Genomic DNA, 20,157 nt, shown 5'->3' with positions numbered 1-20,157 from the left:
ACCTCTCTTATCTAATAGAGATCAAACGACGTAAATGGAAGGGAGCAACCATTTAAATTCAAATATGTGAAGGGGAGAGTATGGATATTGTTTCTTTCCGAATCAGAATGATTTTATTTTAAGTCTTCGAAAAAATAAAAAATCGACACTATATCAATCAATTAATTTTTTTCAATACATATTTTAACACTATAAGGTAGAGAAAATCTGGATTTAGAATATGTCGTTTGTCATTTGGGGATTATAATTTTTTTTATGAACAAAACCATACTCACCGCCCTTTTTGAAGTTAAATAGTCTTTCCCTAAACAACTAATTGTGTCAGTACTATTATAGGTATCACTTCGACCTTCAAATAATAGGAAACATATATTTTAATAGTTTACTATAAAATGCCACGACATGATAAAGTCAATGTAAAAATGGTTCAACCAAACGCACTTATAAATGGGTCTAATACATGATTAAATGAAAAACAAATAAAAAGACAGAAACCAAGTTTGTGATTTAAAATATGTTTCAAATATCTATCAAATTTTAAATCAAATGAAATCTTAAACGGTTGTAATATCTCCTCCGTTTAATTAAATCTTTAAAATAAATAAATAATAGAAAGCTACTCAAGTAAAGAACTATTAAAAACAAATATCACAAAAGATTCACTTGAATTAGATACATTACTATAACTTTAAAGTAACTAGTATATAAAACAATTTATATCACTGTCCCTAGCCCATTCTTGACAACACCGTCAAAAGTATAAAGATGATACGGTGGATATTTCTGTTTTCGGTTTTTGGTCGTATTGTTTGTCAGAGTAATACGGATGTTCAAAACTTACTAACACAACTTTTCACAACAAATAGTTATAACTATTTGATCCGACCTAGCACCGACCAGTCAGTGACAAAAGAAGTCTATATAAGTTTCACTCTTTACGGAATAACGGGAATTGACGAGATTGAACAGAAACTTACAACTACGGGATGGTTGGAGGTACATTGGCAAGATGACCTTTTGACATGGACACCTTCCAGTTATGGTGGATTACAGGAACTTTATGTTCCACAGGGAAATATCTGGAAACCGGATATCTCATTGCAAAATGGTTTCACTGATTTGGAAGAACTCGGATCTAAATTCATTCAAGTAAATATTCAGAGCGATGGTCAAGTCACGTGGCGTCCCTTTCAAGTGTTCAGTACAAAGTGCAGTCTTGATTCGACCTATTTCCCTTTCGATAGACAAACATGTGACCTAGTGTTCGTCGCGTGGAGTCTTGATCGACACGATGTATTTCTTGCGCAATATTCTGACGGAATAGAAATTTCTGAAGAATTACAATCTCATGGAGAATGGGAAATAATAACATCGTCCGCTACAGACGAGGTAGAAAGTTACGAAACTAAAGTAAAATTTACAATTGTTATACAGAGGAAGCCATTGTTTGTTATTATGAATTTTGTTCTTCCCATCATATTGCTCTCTCTATTGGACATTTTCACTTTTAAGATTCCCGCGGATATTGGAGAGCGATTGGGTTACACGATTACTGTATGGTTGTCATTTGCGGTATTTCTGACGATTGTTTCAGCTTCTCTTCCTCAGAGTTCAGAAACGGTCCCTATAATGTCCGTTTATATAATTATACAACTGGTTATGGGAACTCTCATTGTGCTTATTTCGACCGTAGAATCTGGTTTGATAACTCTTTCATCGGAAGAACCAGTATACAAGATATTGAAAATTCTTGCAATACGCATGCGTGGTAAAAAGGTTTCTATTTCAGAAGAATCCAAAAAAGATGCAGTAGCAGAGGAGGATGTCACGTGGAAAGAAGCTATCACAGCATTGGATAGATTATTGTTTTGGATTTGCTTTGCGATATTCGTTCTATCCACCATGATTGCTTTTCTAGTTGCTGGATTGAAATACAAATGACAACTTTCAAGTTTCTATACAGTTTGTATCTACAGGACTGTTTTTATCTTACTTATTCAAATAATAGTGACAAATACAATGGTTTGAATTTGTTTTATTGGGAAATCAAAAACGTTATTCTTTACTTTCATTTGTGAAAGACCATTTAACTTCAAGGCGGAGTTATGATTTTTTCATTAAAAAAATATTCTGATCCCCAATTTGATGTCAACAAGCAAATGACCAAATAAAACGTTTTGTACTCAGATTTTTCCCATACCTTATAGTTCTAAATTTTGAAAACAATTACTTTGATTGATAGCGTTGAAGACAAAAAAATCAAGTTTGACACAGACAAAATACCATAATCCCGCCTTGGTGTTAAATGGTTTCTCCCTTAGGCAAAAAGTAATGTGCTTCCAACCTCCAGACCAATACTTAATGTTCATGTCTACCCATTTAAATTTTATGTACAATTTTGATGAGGCACAACAAGGATTTGTATAGTGACACTATAAAAATCCTTTGGTACAATAAGTGTGAAGAATATTGTTTATCAAGCACCAACCTATAAATCCAAAATATTCCGTTAAAATCTGTGTAAATTTAAAAAAAAAAAGAATAAAACAGTTTACCCAAACGCTTTTTTGTTCTTCCGGGCGTCAGGAAACAAGTGCATAATTTTACTTGTCCTACACCAAAAACTTATCTTCTCTCATCATAAAAATTCTTTAAAATAGTAAGGTTTGTCTTTTTATTTGATATAGTAATAATGTTCTGCTCAGCTGATTCGGCTTCTTCTTTCCGTAGTTTTCTTTCATATAATAAATTGAGAATAGAAATCGGGAATATGTCAAAGAGTCAACAACCTGACCAAAGAGCAGATAACAGCCGAAGGCTACCAATGAGATAATAATAGGCAACATGTTCCAGAATAAAGAACGATAAAATTAAAGAATAGAGAAAATAGGCAAAACAGATTAGAAAATGGGAAAAAAAAATGTCAAATAAATTATAAATTTATTTAGAGAAAAATGGTCTAAAATTAAACTAATGGATCCTCGATTCAGATAATCAACTTTTTTTTTACAGTTTTTAATTGTTATTTATTTACTTTTTTATTTATTTTGAATAGTTTTCAGCGGTAAAACTATCAATCGTACAGTGTTGTCTTTGTAAACTTAATAAAATCAATTATACTTGTGCTGTTTATCTGTAAGCCACTTCAGTATAACACTTTGATTCATGTTTTATACGTCGATCATTTTGTATTTTATGATTAATAATATTCCAGAATAAATAAAAATATAGTGTTTCCTACAAAATCACTAAACGGGTTATATCTCATACACTTATTGACTTATGATGCACGTAATAGCATGTTTTGGTCCCTAAATTACCAACTTTTGCTGGAGACCACGATGACCAATTCAAAATAATTCAGACGAGAAAATTATCGGTCTGATTTATGTTCAAAATAACGAACGAAAAAACAAATAAGTTATACAGAAACAAACGACTGAATTACAGGCTCTTGAATATGTTTACTGCCGATAATCAAGATTACTCAGTTTCCACTTTCATTTTATTTTATTTTTTAACATTTTGGAGTTGTGTTTTCAAAAAGGAGGAAACATTAGTTTGTTGTATTCAAAGGCATTTTAGGCAATGGAATTTGGGCTTTGTTTTTTGTTTTCTCGTTTTCTTCTTTTTTTCTTGATTTTGGTGTTTAACTTCGTGATTTTCAGTTTTTTAATGTATGAAGTGTACGATTTTACAATAAGCGTATTTTCTAGTTTTCTAGCTGGTCCTATGTGGAAAATGGAAATAGAGGGTCAACACATAGTAAACTACTGTTATCTTAAATGGTATCAATGGAATTGTCCATTATAAACTCATAAGTAATATAAATAGAGTTGTTTCCCTTTAACCAGATATACTGCGTTAAGTCATTTGTTGTGTAGGTTAAAATAAAATAGTTATTTGCATTGCCGACAATGTTAACATTTCCCCCTCTCACTGACTTTACCCAATCATTAAGGATTTTCGTTTCTATTGTTTAATTTACAGATATTCGGAATCGTTTGGTTTTATCCATATAGTGCCATTAAAAAAATGGCCATTCACACCCACTTTCTTTCCAGAATTTGATTACATATGGATAAAAACGTTATTTTTAAAATATCATAAAATCATTGATAATTTTTCATAACTATTGAAAAAAACAATGTCAATTTTAAAAGCATGAAAATTTCTAGAGATTGTTATTTTTCGCCATATTTGATTTCAATATATTATATCTCGAAAAGAAGACGTTCATCCTCCATTTTTTCCTGCTTTTTTAGTTTAGAAGTCATGCTATCTGGAGAACCAAAAAATAGTATCGGAAAGTTTATTACTCATTAAGCAATTTTGATAGGCTTGCTACGTAGCATATCGTTTAACATAGAAATATATTTAAGAAATAGAAGCGATACTGAACGCAACCCAGTAAACCTCGGTCCACAACCTAATCCAGAGCACGTTTTATGTTAAATCTAAATTTATTTGACTGGACTACTAGAAGTTAATGTCAGGGCAGCTCTAGATCATTGGATTTTTTTCTTAATTACATATCATATGAAAATCAAGCACAATCCTCCCCGTAAGTATTTAAGTATCATAAAAAGAGAGTAAACCTACTTTAACCTGTGCACATTTGTTCATGTCGTGCATGTTCAGCAAATGTGAACGAATTTACAATAAATGCAAAGGGTAAGTCCGATGAAAGAGGCTGTCCATGATAGAGGTCGGGGTGAATTAGATTGCCACTGGAATATGAGGGTACATTGTGTTAAGGGCACACGATACAGTTTGATCCTGTATTGACAAGTTCATGAAAATTTGCACATAGGCTATTTTTTACCTGATTAAATCAAATATGTAATAAAAAATATACCTTCATATGCTACTTTTTGAGTAAAATGAGGTCGAAATTTTGTATATTTGCTCAAAATTCAGATTTGTGGCCGTAATTTCTTTTTCGAAAGAAAGACATAACTTTTTTGTTATAAAAGATAAACACAAATTGTTTTTTGTTAGATAATCGGTAATTTCTGTATTTTATAAATGTCATTAAAAATATGCATTTTTTTATTCAGAAATAACTCATATTTATCAAATGTTCATGAATTGAGGAAAAAAACGACATTTTTTACTGCATGTTTATCAAAATTAAAAAAAATCCTCTATTTACAGTTTTATAAAATTTGGGTCACATAATCTCCCTGCAAAATGAAACAAAATGCCGTTTCGAAAAATAGGGGTCCATGAACTCGTTTTCAAATTTAATCAGTTTGAATGATAAAAATCAGTCGAAATATGCATCTTTCCCCGATATGTCACAGTTTGACGTCGCGAAAATAACAAATTACGTTAGCAACGTCATTACCTTCCCTGTAACTGTATCGTATGCCCTCAACGTCCACCTTCTTGCCGGACGTGTCTGGGAACTTAAACATCCCTGACAACTAAACAGATGTGCAGGGTTTTACTGCGATCGGAGGAAGACCAATGGGTGATCATACTTAAGATTAAACCTTAGTTTCAGTTTTGTTGTATGTTCCCATATATTTATTGCAGTTTTCATGGATGCATTCAAAAATACGGAAATATGGTATGATTTCCAATGAAACAACTATATATTACCGTACGAACTTCAACTATATGAATAGTGAATACATAGATATAAAAAGATGTGGTATGAGTGCCTATGAGACAACTCTCCATCCCGTCACAATTTGTAAATGAATATCCATTGTAAATCAAAGTATGGTCTTCAACAGGGAGCCTTTCCTCACACCGAACAGTACGCTATAAAGGGCACAGGCACTTGTTTCTATCCATAGGAAGGTCGACTATCCATATAAATAGATTTGTATGGATAGAAACAAGTGCTTGTGATAAAGGACCCCAAAGTTGACTACACGGCCGACACTCGGCTAACCGAGAGATAGGTCGGTTAATCTATATTGAGTATGCGGCTATATCGGCGGTGGGTCTGTTAATCGGGTTGGCTAAAGTCTGTTAATCAGGTGTTATCGTGAAAATCAGTGCATGGTCAGCATGTTTCATTGTATAACTTTTTAATTATATTTATATCATAAAAACTATTCATTTCTGACAAAATGATTTTGAGTGCTGAATCCAGTGGTGTAATTATTTTTTTTCTAGCTTCAATAAACGATCTATAAAATGAAAAGGCGAGTTAAGTAAATTTATACACATTTTATACACACAAAATGTACACAAAAATGACAAGTTGGTTGAGTTTACTTGCATGCAATCTTTTGAAAAAAGACTGGCATTATGTTTGTTTACCATATTAACATCAATATGTGAAAAATCTACACGAAAAACTGTATTTTGGTGATGTCACAGTGTAATTTTGCTTAAAAATTCTTATTTGAATTTTTATTAAGAAAAGACTTATTTTAATATTTGAATTTTTAAATTGCAATAATTTTATTTTTAATGAAAAACATTTTGAAGTTTTGTTACAAATGGACACTTTATTTATTCTTTGTTATATTTAGAATTCTTTACTTTATTTATTTATTCTTTTTCGCATTTAGAAATTCTTAAGGACATAAGAAACAGGTGTTCAATTAAGTATTAACTTTTCTCTTTGTCAAATCTTAAGTGACATATTTTATTATATAAGATCCTCTTACACTCTTTTGTTCAAAAAGATGTAAATTCTTTGTCTACATTAGTTTCAATTAAGCTCTTACGTAAAGCTTCTTTGAGCGATATAAGGGATAATCCTAACACGTGGTAACTTTAATTTTTGTGTTACCATGGATTAATAAGTAGAAACGAATTCTGATTGGTTGAACCTGCAAAATTGTCCAAATCTGTGAATAGTCTTTATTCACTAGAAAGCGTCACTTTTCAAATTGAACGCAGTAAATAAAGACTATTCTTCAGAAATCAGATTTGACTATTTTCAGGTAAGTGAAAAATAAGTTTTATTTTTATTTTAAAAATCTATTTCTTTTATAGATTCAAAGTATTTATTTCATTTTTACAATGTATATTTAAAAGTTCTAAATGCTCATTCCAATGAGTTAAGCCAATTTATTATTTTTAAAGGAAATTATCATTTTCAATAGTTAGAGAAAGACGCCAAACCAGTTGGTCAATTTTAAATATGTATATATCTTTTTCAAGTTAATATTTTGAAAGTTTTTATTAATTTCAAACATATTAAGTATTTTTGTAAATGAACACTAGTTGCCAAAACTAGACTAAAATGAACACGCTTCATCAGAAGTAATTTTTATATGGGAGATAACTCCAGTTTTACCGCGACAATTTCATGAGCAAGTAATATGTCTCAATTTACAGTTTACCCATTATTTATGAACAATGGTAGGTGTAAGAACATTATTATTCAAAGCATTATGCATTAGTTCTCATAGTCGTTAGGTAACAGAAAGCTCTTAGAAGCTATTAAACTGATGTTCTCTATTTTATCCCATTGCAAAGCCCAGTGTTGCACTTGTTTTCTTATTTCATAAGATTCCCAGTTTGTTTACATAGTTTTCTGGTTCAAAGTAAATGCGTTTATTGAACTTCCTTTATTGTGTTATATGCTAGATGTATAAAGTCCCCCATGTTCTTATTTTTAGTATGTGAGCTAGTCCCAGTCCCAAGTGTTAACTTTCACAGTTATCTCCCCTTAATATGCAAATTTGTTTACAACTGCTTGCTTTTCTGTAAATAATAGCCTTCAGCTATGTTATAATGTAAATACATGTTTTAATAGTAAAAGTTTCTGAGAATAAGTCGAAATTACTTTTATAGAGATATTTGGTTGTTAAAAGAGAACAAATGAATAGTTTATAATTTTGTTTAATTGTTTACTGCAAATCCAATGCATGTCAGGCTGCACTATTAAGAAACCAGTCAAACACTCTAGAGTTCACACCGTTCGAGGTGAAATAGTAAGAAACTTCACAGTTCCATCTTTATTATTAATTACTCATGATTTGTTATTGTATCTCATATATTGACTGCATTGTTATACTTTTATTATATTATGTAATATTGTTATTATATATATATGACTTTTCAAATTGAACGCAGTAAATAAAGACTATTCTTCAGAAATCAGATTTGACTATTTTCAGGCCTGTCAAAAGACTCCAGTCAACAAGATAATATTATCTTGTCACAGCTGAAAATCATACAGTCAAAATCACACTGCATCTGCCTGTCACTCTTGCTTCAAAAAGCTCTACCACAAAAGAACAAACAACAAACACCCAAAATCTAAGTTTGACAATTGGAGGCGGACCCAAAGTTCCCAGCAAGAAAAGACAGCAGACCGCAACTTCAGGACAAACAGTTGATGAGCTACTGGTTAAGATCTGCTAACATGCAACCTCAAAATGCAGTTATAATGGACCAACCCATCATGGAAGAAGTACATGTTCAGCCAGAGAACCAACCACCTCCACCTGTTGAAAATCAGCCACCACCACCTCCACCTATTGAGATTCAGCCACTAGTATTGCAGGACCAACCACCACTGGTTCCAGTGCAGCCACCACCAGTTCAGGCCTCAGCTTCAGGGCAGGGTAGCAATAGACCCACGCCCCCAGGTTTTTCAAACTCAAAGATCATGGTAAACTTAAAGCATTACAATGGTGACACTGATGCCGTTCAGTGGTGGGCAAGTTTTCTTGCCTACATTACCCTTCAGCGAATGGCAGAATGGGAGGCAATTCTTGTACTTCCCTTTTATTTATGTGGCATTGCCGAACAATGGTTTGAAATGATTGATTCAACCACAAAAGCCTCGTTGGCTAACATAAAACTATCCTTTCTCAACCGTTTTAAACAACACAAACAAGAAGACATTGGTCTTACTTATCTCCGCCAACAAGAAAATGAACCGGTTGATCAATATATACACAGAGCCTTAAATTACAATAAAACGAACAGTGTTTCAGAACAATTTTTAGTAAAACTTGCTTATAGAGGTTTGAAACCACAAATTCAACAGATAGTTGTACCACAAAATCCTGTGTCAATGTCTGACTTACTCAGCAAATCGATTACAGCTGAAATGACCGTCAATATGGTACAACCTCAACAATCAAGTGTTGAAAATTCTATACTTAAAGCGGTTTCATCCATTGAAGATAAAATTATGGACAAAATTTCGTCTAGATTAGACTCTATAGCTGCAATTAGTTCCAACAAACAACAATCTGATTATGTGCCTTATAATCAAAGAAATAACCATGTTACTAACTTTCAAAATTCACAATCTTTTCAGGTGCCTACTTACAATGACCGCCAGCCAATGATGCCAGTTCAAAGGCAAAGACCAGTAATGAATAATGGTCCACCTGGATCCTGTATTGGGTGTGGTAAGTCATGTAAATCAAGGTCAATCTGCCCCGCTTACAAAAAGTCATGTCATAAGTGTGGCAAACAAGGTCATTTCAGTTATGTTTGTTTAAGCAAGGGAAACCAACATGTGTCACAAGGAAATAGGGCATAGGGATTCGAGCCTTCCTTTAGGCAGCAGTCTAGGGGTAGGCACAAGGATGATAAAAATCATTGTCATGAAAATGACAAAACTGGTACAAACAATGAGGTTTGCACAATTATTTCTTTAGACTCAGACAAATGCACAACTTACGTCACCATAGGTACAACCAGAACCAAAGCTTTGATAGATACAGGTGCAAATATTTCTGTCATAAATAGAAATCTCTTAGATAAGACCTCTTATGCTAAAGTTCCATTGCAACCTGGTGCAATGAAGCAAGTTATTGCAGCCAATGGCAATCATGTACAAGTTCTAGGCAAGCTTTCAATTACCCTTCTTGTAGGCAATAAACAGTTTACTCAAACTGTTCATGTTCTTGACCAACTTCACCATTCCCTCATTCTTGGTGTTGATTTTATGAAGAAAAATGGAGCTTTCGTCAATTTTCAAGATAGTACTTTAGAGTTGAAAGATAACCCAAATATTGTTCTTAGTTCTATTACTCTAAATTCAGGCTTAGTTCGGACTAAAAAGGTGGTTACTATTCCTAAACATTCTGAAACGTTGATCCAAGTTTCTGTCTCAAAACAAGATGAAGATAGCACAGTACTTTTAGAACCTTTAGATGCTCCTCCTCAATTTCTTCAGAATGTAGTTGTTGCAAAATGTCTAGTCAAAATTCATAATGGCAAGGCTCATTTAAGACTTTTAAACCCCACTGCTACAGACATTAAGCTAAGACCACACAAAGTTATTGCCAAGGTGTCACATGTCAACACTGAAGAAATTCACTCTATAGATGATAAGCAATCAGCTGACACTCCTTCTTTTTCTCCTACTACTAAATCTAAGTCTGAAGACATCACTTTTGATCTTACTAGTGCTTGTTTGACTTCAATTGAAAAACAAAAGCTTCTAGCTTTCCTTCAGAAAAACAGATCTATCTTTGCAAATTCTCTCAAAGAGCTAGGATGCACTCATTTATATAACCATCACATAGATACAGTTCCTGGGGCAAAACCTTTCAGATCACCTCCATATAGGCAAACTCCAAAAGTTCGAGCAGAACAAGATAGGCAGGTCAAAGAACTTCTTGACAATGACATTATTGAACCCTCATGTTCTAATTGGGCTTCACCCGTTGTCATGTGCTTCAAGAAATCAGGCGAGATGAGGATGGCGATAGATTATAGAAAGGTCAATGCGCTTAGTATTCCTCAGACCTTCCCGTTACCACATATGGAGAGTGTATTTGATGCAATTGGAGAGGTCAAGGCTCAGTATTTCTCATGTGTCGATTTAAAATCTGGTTTCCATCAGGTCCCTCTCACTGAAGAGAGCAAACACAAAAGTGCCTTTATCACACAGACAGGAATCTATCAGTTTAAGAGGATGCCATTTGGTTTAATGAACAGTCCTATCACCTTTCAGGCTATGATGTCTCATGTTCTTAGGGGTCTCAACTGGAAATTTGTATTGGTATATGTCGATGACATTCTCATTTTCTCTCAAACTTTTGAAGACCATTTAAACCATCTTTCCCAAGTCTTTGATCGGTTGAGGCATGCCAATTTGAAACTTCACCCTAGTAAGTGTCACTTTGCAGTGAAGGAAATTATGTTTTTGGGTCATATCATTTCTAGAGAAGGCGTCAAAGTAGATCCAGCCAAAACCAGTGCTGTCAGCAAGTTTCCAACCCCACAAACACAAAAACAGTTACGAAGCTTTCTAGGCATGGCAAACTACTATCGTCGTTTCATTAAGGACCATTCTAAGATTGTCTTTCCTTTAAACTCTTTACTTCACAAAGACCAACCTGTAAAACTGAAGTGGACTCCAAAATGTCAAACAGCCTTTAACACTATCAAGCATGCCCTTGTCAATGCTCCAGTTCTTAGTTATCCAGATCTAGACAAACCTTTTATTCTTACATGTGATGCATCTGATACTGCTATTGCTTTTGTACTAGGACAACTGAACTCTGATAACAAGGAATATGCCATTGCCTATGGTAATAAGTCTTTAACAAAAGAGGAGCGTAATTATACCACATCTGAAAAAGAGTGCTTAGCTATTCTCAAAGGTGTTGAAACTTTCCGTCCTTATTTGGCCAACAGTGCTTTCACAGTCATTACTGATCATAATGCTCTAGTTTGGTTAAAGTCAGCTAAACACACAGGTAGACTTTCTAGATGGGCTCTTAAACTTCAGGATCTTAATTTTGACATTATTCATCGTCCAGGGAAAAGTAATGTTGTAGCTGATTGTCTTAGTCGTGTACCCAATCCTTTTCGGGCCACACAAATTGACACTGGTTCTATACCAATTCAAGAGCAGGGTATATCTTCTTTCGACTCTATTGAATCCCATGTTTCTTTAGAAAACCAGAGTTCTGAATCTGATGATGAAGTACAGTTTGGAGCTGAAGTGCATTTCTATTATGCTTCTGAACACGCAACAGATTGTCAAGAATGTCCTATCATATCTGCAGTAGATACTGAAAACATTCAAAACATAGTCGAGGATAAACCTGCACTCTCTGAACTACAAAAACAATGTCCTGAATTCTCAGCCATCTACACTTATCTTGAATCTGGTGACCTTCCTGAAGAATCAAAACACAGAGATAATGTTGTTTCAGAGAGCAAATATTTTTCTTTGTCAGATAGTGTTCTTTTTCATTGGTATCAGAAACGTTGCAGAGGCATGGACCCTGAGTTTAGAAGAATCAAGCAAATAGCCCTCCCTAAATCTCTTAGACTTGAAGCACTCCAATCATATCATGATTCATTGGCAGCAGGGGGACATTTTGGCATAGACAAAGTCAACAATTCCCTCATACAAAAATATTGGTGGAAAGGTATGCATCAAGATATCACAGACTATGTTAAGTCCTGTGATAGGTGTCAGAGAGCCAAGCAAAACTGCAATCCAAACAGACCCCCTCTTACCAAGATGCCCCAAGTTGGTCGTTTTGACAGATGGCATATAGATGTTCTTGGCCCCCTTACTAAAAACTCTCAAGGTTACGAGTACATCTTATTGGTCATTGATGCGTTCACAAGATGGTGTGAAGCATTTCCCATGAAAACCCAAACTGCAAAGGAGATAGCAGATAATCTATACACAGGAGTTGTATCTAGATTTGGTTGCCCAAGAGTTTTGCTAAGTGACAGAGGTCAGCCCTTCATGTCAAAGATTGTCAAGGCCATGTGTGAAATCTTACAAGTTACTCAGCATCATACCACATCTTACCACCCTAACACAAATGGCACAGTCGAGAGGCAAAATCACACACTTGCTCAATCACTTCGAACTTACTGTAATGATACCCATGACAAGTGGCCTTCTCTTATCCCAGGAATTATGATGGCATTTCGAAGATCGGTTTGTGCAACCACAGGTTTTTCTCCATTTTACATGTTGTTTGGCCAAGAGATGAAAATTCCATTTGATATTGCTTTAGAGCCAAAAGACTCCTTGCCACTGGACACACGAGTATACATTGACCAGTTCTTGTCGAACATTAAGATGTCACACAAGATTGCACTTCAGAACGAAGCAGCTCAAAAAGAAAAAGATAAAGTGAGGCATGATCAAACAGCTAGAGTACGCACATTTGCTATAGGAGATCTTGTTTTACTAAAGGTACACAAATTTCCCAAAGGTCAATCACGAAAACTTTGTGACAAAGCTACTGGTCCATATCGAATAGAAGAAATTGGCCCAAATTACACATATGGTATCAGGAGAATCTCAGACCACAAAAAGCAAGCTTCATTAGTCAATGCTACCAATCTACAACCATACATACGACCTGATTCTTCTCGGCAAAGACTCTCTCAAGAAGATCAAAATATTCCCCCAGATCCAGACTCAGACTCTGACTCAGACCCAGAAGTTGACCAAGATGATGAAGCAAACCCTAATGTAGATGTTGAAGCAACCCAACAACCCACCCCAACTCCTCAGCAAACTCCAGACCCTGCTACAAGATACCAAATTCAAAAAGTTTTAAAAGGTCGACGAAAACATGGACGCAGAGAGATGTATATTAAATGGCTTGATGGTTCATGCACTTGGGAACCTGATACATGCTTCGACCAAGAGATGTCAGATTTCATTAATAGTAGATGGACAAAACAAGGAAAACGCAGGAAATCCTACTTTAATTGATACTGGTTTTTCTCGTTTTCTACCTAATTGTTCTTTTGTTTTCACTCTTATTTTATTTTTCATTCTGGTTAGGTTTTAAGTCATTGTTTTTCTACATTTCATGCAAAGAATTCTCTACTTGAATTTAGTATTCAAACGTGACCACGACCATACCAGGACCAAGAAAATTCATGTGAAGAAAGATACATCAGTATCACCACCTTGTTCATAGAAGATACATCAGTATCACCACCTTGTTCATAGAAGATACATCAGTATCACCACCTTGTTCATAGAAGATACATCAGTATCACCACCTTGTTCATAGAAGATACATCAGTATCACCACCTTGTTCATAGAAGATACATCAGTATCACCACCTTGTTCATAGAAGATACATCAGTATCACCCCTTTGTTTATTAGAAGGATACCTCAGTATCAACCCTTTGTTTATTAGGATACCTCAGTATCAACCTCTTGTTTATTACAAGGATACTTCAGTATCACCCCACCCCTTTGTAAAGTGTATAAAAGAGATTTTCACCTTAGTTTTATAAGTATATTATTGTATGTCTTTTGAGGTTAACCAATTACTACTTTTGACTCATATACCTTTTGGTAATAATAGGTTGAAGAAACGCTAGCTTGAGATTATTGTTCTAAATATATATGTCTTAGTTTATTATCTATTTTGATAAGTGGCTTTACTTGTTCTCAGATCTCGAAATTTGGATTTGCTTTTTATGTTATTTTACAGTTATTTCTGTAGTTCTTAGTGCTAGATTGTATGTTGAGACGTCAACTTTCAGTCACCTTAAAATTGGCATATCTAACTTTCTGCATTTGATATCGTTGTAGGCCACTCTTTGATTATTTGGAACAGTCTCCTTCTCACCTATATAGTCCTTTTAAGTATGTTTTCTGTTGGTGCCACAACCTCATCTCCCCAAGACGTTATCCAAAGACTCAACTATGGAGTAGTGTTTCGCCCAGATTCAAAGATGTACCTAGCCAAGGAAGCATGGCTACACACATTCCAAATAGATATACCAAGACCCAGAGAAATTCACATTTCTAAATTACCAATTTGTTCATACAAGAACCACTCCAGTATATGTTCCTCAATGAACAGTATGAGACATTTTATCCAGCATTTACACGACTCAATGGAACATGATTTGAAAGAAACAATACAAGCGATTAGAATATTAGTTCCTCAGACTAAATTATTTGAGTCAAATAGAAATGATCGTGCCATTCTCCCTTTTATTGGCTCAATGGCCAAAGGTTTATTTGGATTGGCAACAATGAGTGATGTTCAGTTGTTGGCCAATCACATAAATGCTTTAAATGCAAAATCAAGAAGTATCACTCAAGCTCTCCAGCAACATAGTGATCACCTTTCATCTTTTGTGAAAGTGATCGATAAAAGAACATCCAATTTAATGCAGGGTATTAAAGACAATTCATTAGAAATTCAGACAATTGCCCATTCATTTCAATTAGCAATAGTTTCGTCGGAACAATCCATGGTGAATATTTCACAGATTCTAATCACCCTAACTAACAATTTTAATGTCTTGAAATCTAACTTACTTCAGTTACAGAATGCTTTTCAATCCTTGGTAGAAGGGCGAATTTCACCTTTCCTCATTCCAAAGCATGATTTTTCTCGCACGCTTCACCAAATTCAAAGCACTTTAAACAAGAAGTACCCTGGTTTCTATTTAACACATTCTCATCCTTCATATTATTACACTACATCCAACTTTATATTTACCCGTAATTTCTCATCTCTTTTCATCACGGTGCAATTTCCAGTATCCTCGCATGCACAACCTCTTCAACTCTATAAAATCATATCTTTACCTGTACCAACCCCTACTAATAAGACTACTAAGCATGCTACTAAATTGTTAGATTTACCACAATACCTTGCACTAACCTATCAGCATGATTATTACCTCCCCTTATCAACTGATGACCTAACAAATTGTGTGCATGGACCTATTGTTTTCTGTACTTTTAATAAGGCACTCATTCCTATAACTGTTCCTGACTGTTCCCTTGCATTGTTCCAAAATAATGTCAAACAGGTATCAAGACTTTGCAATTTTAGGTTTCTAGAAAATCACCTTTCTCATGATATTATTGAGTTAACACCAACTTCGGTGCTTGTTTACGACAGTGAAGAATTGGACTTGATTTGTCCTCAAAGCCAAAGAAAGATACCTGGGTGCACATTCTGTGTTATCAACATACCCTGCAAATGTTCATTGTCAACTAGGAAACTTTATTTTTCTCCAAGATTAGTTGATTGTTATGAGTCAAGTTCAAATTTTTCTATTTTTCACCCAGTTAATTTAGCCCTTGTACAGGAATTTTTCGATGAAAAGCGATTTACCTCACTTTTAGCAGATTCCCTCTTTACAACGCCTGTACAATTAGCAATCCCAGATTTTTCTTTTTATAATCATAGTATGTCAAACATTTTAGCAGCAGACACAAAGACCCATTTAAGTTTAAAGAAAATAGCTGTTGCTGCTAAAAAGGATAAAATGATTTTTAAAACTTTAACTGAACCCCTGTTGTCTGGAGATATAAGCTTGCAGTCTTCTTGGCTGGATACAAATACAATTGTTAGTTTTTGTTCACTTGGCATTGCTATTCTTTCACTTTTCGCTTTCGCATTTTTATTTTGTAAAACCAGAAAGATAGCAATGACCATGACAATTATGCAACAAATGTCGCACACCAAGTCTCAGAGTGTACCCTCTTTTATATATGTTAAACCCAATCAACTTCCTGAAATGAAACAAGATGATATTATGGATAGAGTTAAGTCATTTTTCTCATCAGAATTTTCATGGGTACACGCTTCTGTTATTTTAAGTATTTTAGTTTTAATCTTTTTGTTATTTGTAATATGTTATTTGTACAAATCAAAGCACAATCGGTGTACCTCATTAGTTTTGGAAGTAACCTGTGGTGGCGACTGTGTTGTCATCCCAATATTAGATTTATCCTTGTGCCCATCTTATTACGGATTTTCAAGACCATCGGTCTTAGATTTGACTGTTGCCTCATTCCCCTCATGTAAAATGTTTGCAGTGTGGTCATCATTTGAAGTTACAAACAAGCTTACTGAAAAGTTTGTCAAGATTCCGACCACACTTACCCTAAGTTTTCTTCAGTCTTATAGAATTAAGAAAGTTTTGTCCCAGCCATTTAATGCCTATATTTATGTGACACATCAAGGTTTCGCCACTATGTTGAGTCAGCCAGCAAATGTTTCTAAGCAAACAGTTCAAGCATTAGCAGCTGATTCAGATTCACTATATCCTAATCTTTTAGCATGAATTTTCAATTCATATCCTAAGTTAGTGAACCACTAATTTTCAAAAAAGTTAATTATTGTAACTTGTTTGTCACAATTCAATGATTCTGAATGTATATATATATGTGTAAATATATGACCCTTGATTTTTGGTTATTAGACATGACTTTATCTAAAACTCCCCCTTTTATGGCAGATATTATGACCTTGATGAGCATGACTTGCATTCAAATTATTTTAATATATTACTGGTATTATATTTTTTGGTTTATATATATGTATATAGAACTATTGGCACCATTGGCAACAGCAACCTGAAAAGTAGGCACCATCGACAAAGAACCGTTGTGAATAGAAAGCTTGAGTATTGGATACATATCAATTTACTTGGACACTCCGTATCAACCGTTGGATTGGACCTATTCAAAATCCACATGGACACTCCATATCAACCGTAGGATCGAACTTATTCTCGAAATACATAAGAACATTCATAGGATGGAATTCATATCGTAACCGACCATTATGTTTCCTCAAACCGTACCGTTGGACATCCCAAAATTAACCATGAACATGATGACCGTCAACCTTTGTTCCAGCAGATGTGTGTTTTTCAAATGAACAATCAAAAGACATTATATTTTTCTATTGATGACATTTAATAAAAAAAAATTGTTTAATGATATAACATTTTGAAGCTTTGGGGTCCAAAGCAGTTGGGCCAGGGAGGAGTTGTCACAGTGTAATTTTGCTTAAAAATTCTTATTTGAATTTTTATTAAGAAAAGACTTATTTTAATATTTGAATTTTTAAATTGCAATAATTTTATTTTTAATGAAAAACATTTTGAAGTTTTGTTACAAATGGACACTTTATTTATTCTTTGTTATATTTAGAATTCTTTACTTTATTTATTTATTCTTTTTCGCATTTAGAAATTCTTAAGGACATAAGAAACAGGTGTTCAATTAAGTATTAACTTTTCTCTTTGTCAAATCTTAAGTGACATATTTTATTATATAAGATCCTCTTACACTCTTTTGTTCAAAAAGATGTAAATTCTTTGTCTACATTAGTTTCAATTAAGCTCTTACGTAAAGCTTCTTTGAGCGATATAAGGGATAATCCTAACACGTGGTAACTTTAATTTTTGTGTTACCATGGATTAATAAGTAGAAACGAATTCTGATTGGTTGAACCTGCAAAATTGTCCAAATCTGTGAATAGTCTTTATTCACTAGAAAGCGTCACTTTTCAAATTGAACGCAGTAAATAAAGACTATTCTTCAGAAATCAGATTTGACTATTTTCAGGTAAGTGAAAAATAAGTTTTATTTTTATTTTAAAAATCTATTTCTTTTATAGATTCAAAGTATTTATTTCATTTTTACAATGTATATTTAAAAGTTCTAAATGCTCATTCCAATGAGTTAAGCCAATTTATTATTTTTAAAGGAAATTATCATTTTCAATAGTTAGAGAAAGACGCCAAACCAGTTGGTCAATTTTAAATATGTATATATCTTTTTCAAGTTAATATTTTGAAAGTTTTTATTAATTTCAAACATATTAAGTATTTTTGTAAATGAACACTAGTTGCCAAAACTAGACTAAAATGAACACGCTTCATCAGAAGTAATTTTTATATGGGAGATAACTCCAGTTTTACCGCGACAATTTCATGAGCAAGTAATATGTCTCAATTTACAGTTTACCCATTATTTATGAACAATGGTAGGTGTAAGAACATTATTATTCAAAGCATTATGCATTAGTTCTCATAGTCGTTAGGTAACAGAAAGCTCTTAGAAGCTATTAAACTGATGTTCTCTATTTTATCCCATTGCAAAGCCCAGTGTTGCACTTGTTTTCTTATTTCATAAGATTCCCAGTTTGTTTACATAGTTTTCTGGTTCAAAGTAAATGCGTTTATTGAACTTCCTTTATTGTGTTATATGCTAGATGTATAAAGTCCCCCATGTTCTTATTTTTAGTATGTGAGCTAGTCCCAGTCCCAAGTGTTAACTTTCACAGTTATCTCCCCTTAATATGCAAATTTGTTTACAACTGCTTGCTTTTCTGTAAATAATAGCCTTCAGCTATGTTATAATGTAAATACATGTTTTAATAGTAAAAGTTTCTGAGAATAAGTCGAAATTACTTTTATAGAGATATTTGGTTGTTAAAAGAGAACAAATGAATAGTTTATAATTTTGTTTAATTGTTTACTGCAAATCCAATGCATGTCAGGCTGCACTATTAAGAAACCAGTCAAACACTCTAGAGTTCACACCGTTCGAGGTGAAATAGTAAGAAACTTCACAGTTCCATCTTTATTATTAATTACTCATGATTTGTTATTGTATCTCATATATTGACTGCATTGTTATACTTTTATTATATTATGTAATATTGTTATTATATATATATGACTTTTCAAATTGAACGCAGTAAATAAAGACTATTCTTCAGAAATCAGATTTGACTATTTTCAGGCCTGTCAAAAGACTCCAGTCAACAAGATAATATTATCTTGTCACAGCTGAAAATCATACAGTCAAAATCACACTGCATCTGCCTGTCACTCTTGCTTCAAAAAGCTCTACCACAAAAGAACAAACAACAAACACCCAAAATCTAAGTTTGACAGTGACATAAATTAATTTTTAATAAAAAAAATATGGTCTGTTAATGGGTCGGATGTATAAAACTCGGTCTGTTGATTGGTCTGTTAAGAGTTATGAATGACATTATAAGTATAATTTAAATGTTATATGGGGTGTTATCTGAATAAAGAGATAGGCCAAATATTAGTGGCTAGAATAAATGGAAACAACACATGAACAATGAAAAATAAGTTTAGACAATAGAATCGAAAATTGATAGAAATGATTTTAAAAAGTGTAAAATCAAAGTAATATTAATTTCATCAAAGAATGGTCGCATATATATCATGTGGATTCTGTTTCATTGATATGAATGGCACCAATTTGTCATTTACATAGTTAACAAGTACATATATCAGAGATAAACTTCCTAATGTTTTGATTTTTTTTATCAAATGAACTAAAATATGTTTACAATGCAAACACATATAGACAAACCTTTCAACATCATCCTTGCTCTACACCACATTGAAGGTCATTCGATAGAAAAACCAGCACGTTTGCAGACTGCGAGTCGACTAAATGACTTAC

The 20,157-nt window shown here is 33.6% G+C and overlaps 2 protein-coding genes across 3 annotated transcripts; both read left to right on the top strand.

Moving 5' to 3' along the window:
* Positions 1 to 679: 679 nt before the first annotated feature.
* On the top strand, positions 680 to 3,077 carry LOC134690960 (neuronal acetylcholine receptor subunit beta-4-like). The gene has a single exon (XM_063551139.1). The coding sequence runs from the start codon at positions 766 to 768 to the stop codon at positions 1,939 to 1,941; it is 1,176 nt and encodes a 391-aa protein (XP_063407209.1). The 5' UTR covers positions 680 to 765; the 3' UTR covers positions 1,942 to 3,077.
* Positions 3,078 to 8,314: 5,237 nt separating this feature from the next.
* LOC134690959 (uncharacterized) lies at positions 8,315 to 19,607 on the top strand. 2 transcript variants are annotated; one of them, XM_063551138.1, is made up of 2 exons: positions 8,315 to 9,341; positions 19,456 to 19,607. In XM_063551138.1, exons 1-2 carry the CDS (start codon positions 8,315 to 8,317, stop codon positions 19,599 to 19,601), a joined length of 1,173 nt encoding a protein of 390 aa, XP_063407208.1. In that variant the 3' UTR covers positions 19,602 to 19,607. The 2 variants fall into 2 exon arrangements, with proteins under 2 accessions (XP_063407208.1, XP_063407207.1); XM_063551137.1 differs by lacking the exon at positions 19,456 to 19,607 and adding an exon at positions 14,482 to 19,435.
* The last annotated feature ends 550 nt before the right edge of the window (positions 19,608 to 20,157 follow it).

The sequence above is a fragment of the Mytilus trossulus genome, chromosome 11 (assembly GCF_036588685.1).
Source record: "Mytilus trossulus isolate FHL-02 chromosome 11, PNRI_Mtr1.1.1.hap1, whole genome shotgun sequence".
Classification (NCBI taxonomy): Eukaryota; Metazoa; Mollusca; class Bivalvia; order Mytilida; family Mytilidae; genus Mytilus; species Mytilus trossulus.
Note: the sequence above shows the minus strand (reverse complement) of the source record. Positions and strands in the feature narration are given on the sequence as shown.

Bases quoted from the DNA above. Each gene is read 5' to 3' on its own strand.
- LOC134690960 (XM_063551139.1), top strand. From the start codon at position 766: ATGATACGGTGGATATTTCTGTTTTCGGTTTTTGGTCGTATTGTTTGT.
- LOC134690959 (XM_063551137.1), top strand. From the start codon at position 8,315: ATGAGCTACTGGTTAAGATCTGCTAACATGCAACCTCAAAATGCAGTT. The intron at 9,342-14,481 runs GTAAGTCATGTA...ATATCGTTGTAG, and splicing joins TGGATCCTGTATTGGGTGTG to GCCACTCTTTGATTATTTGG.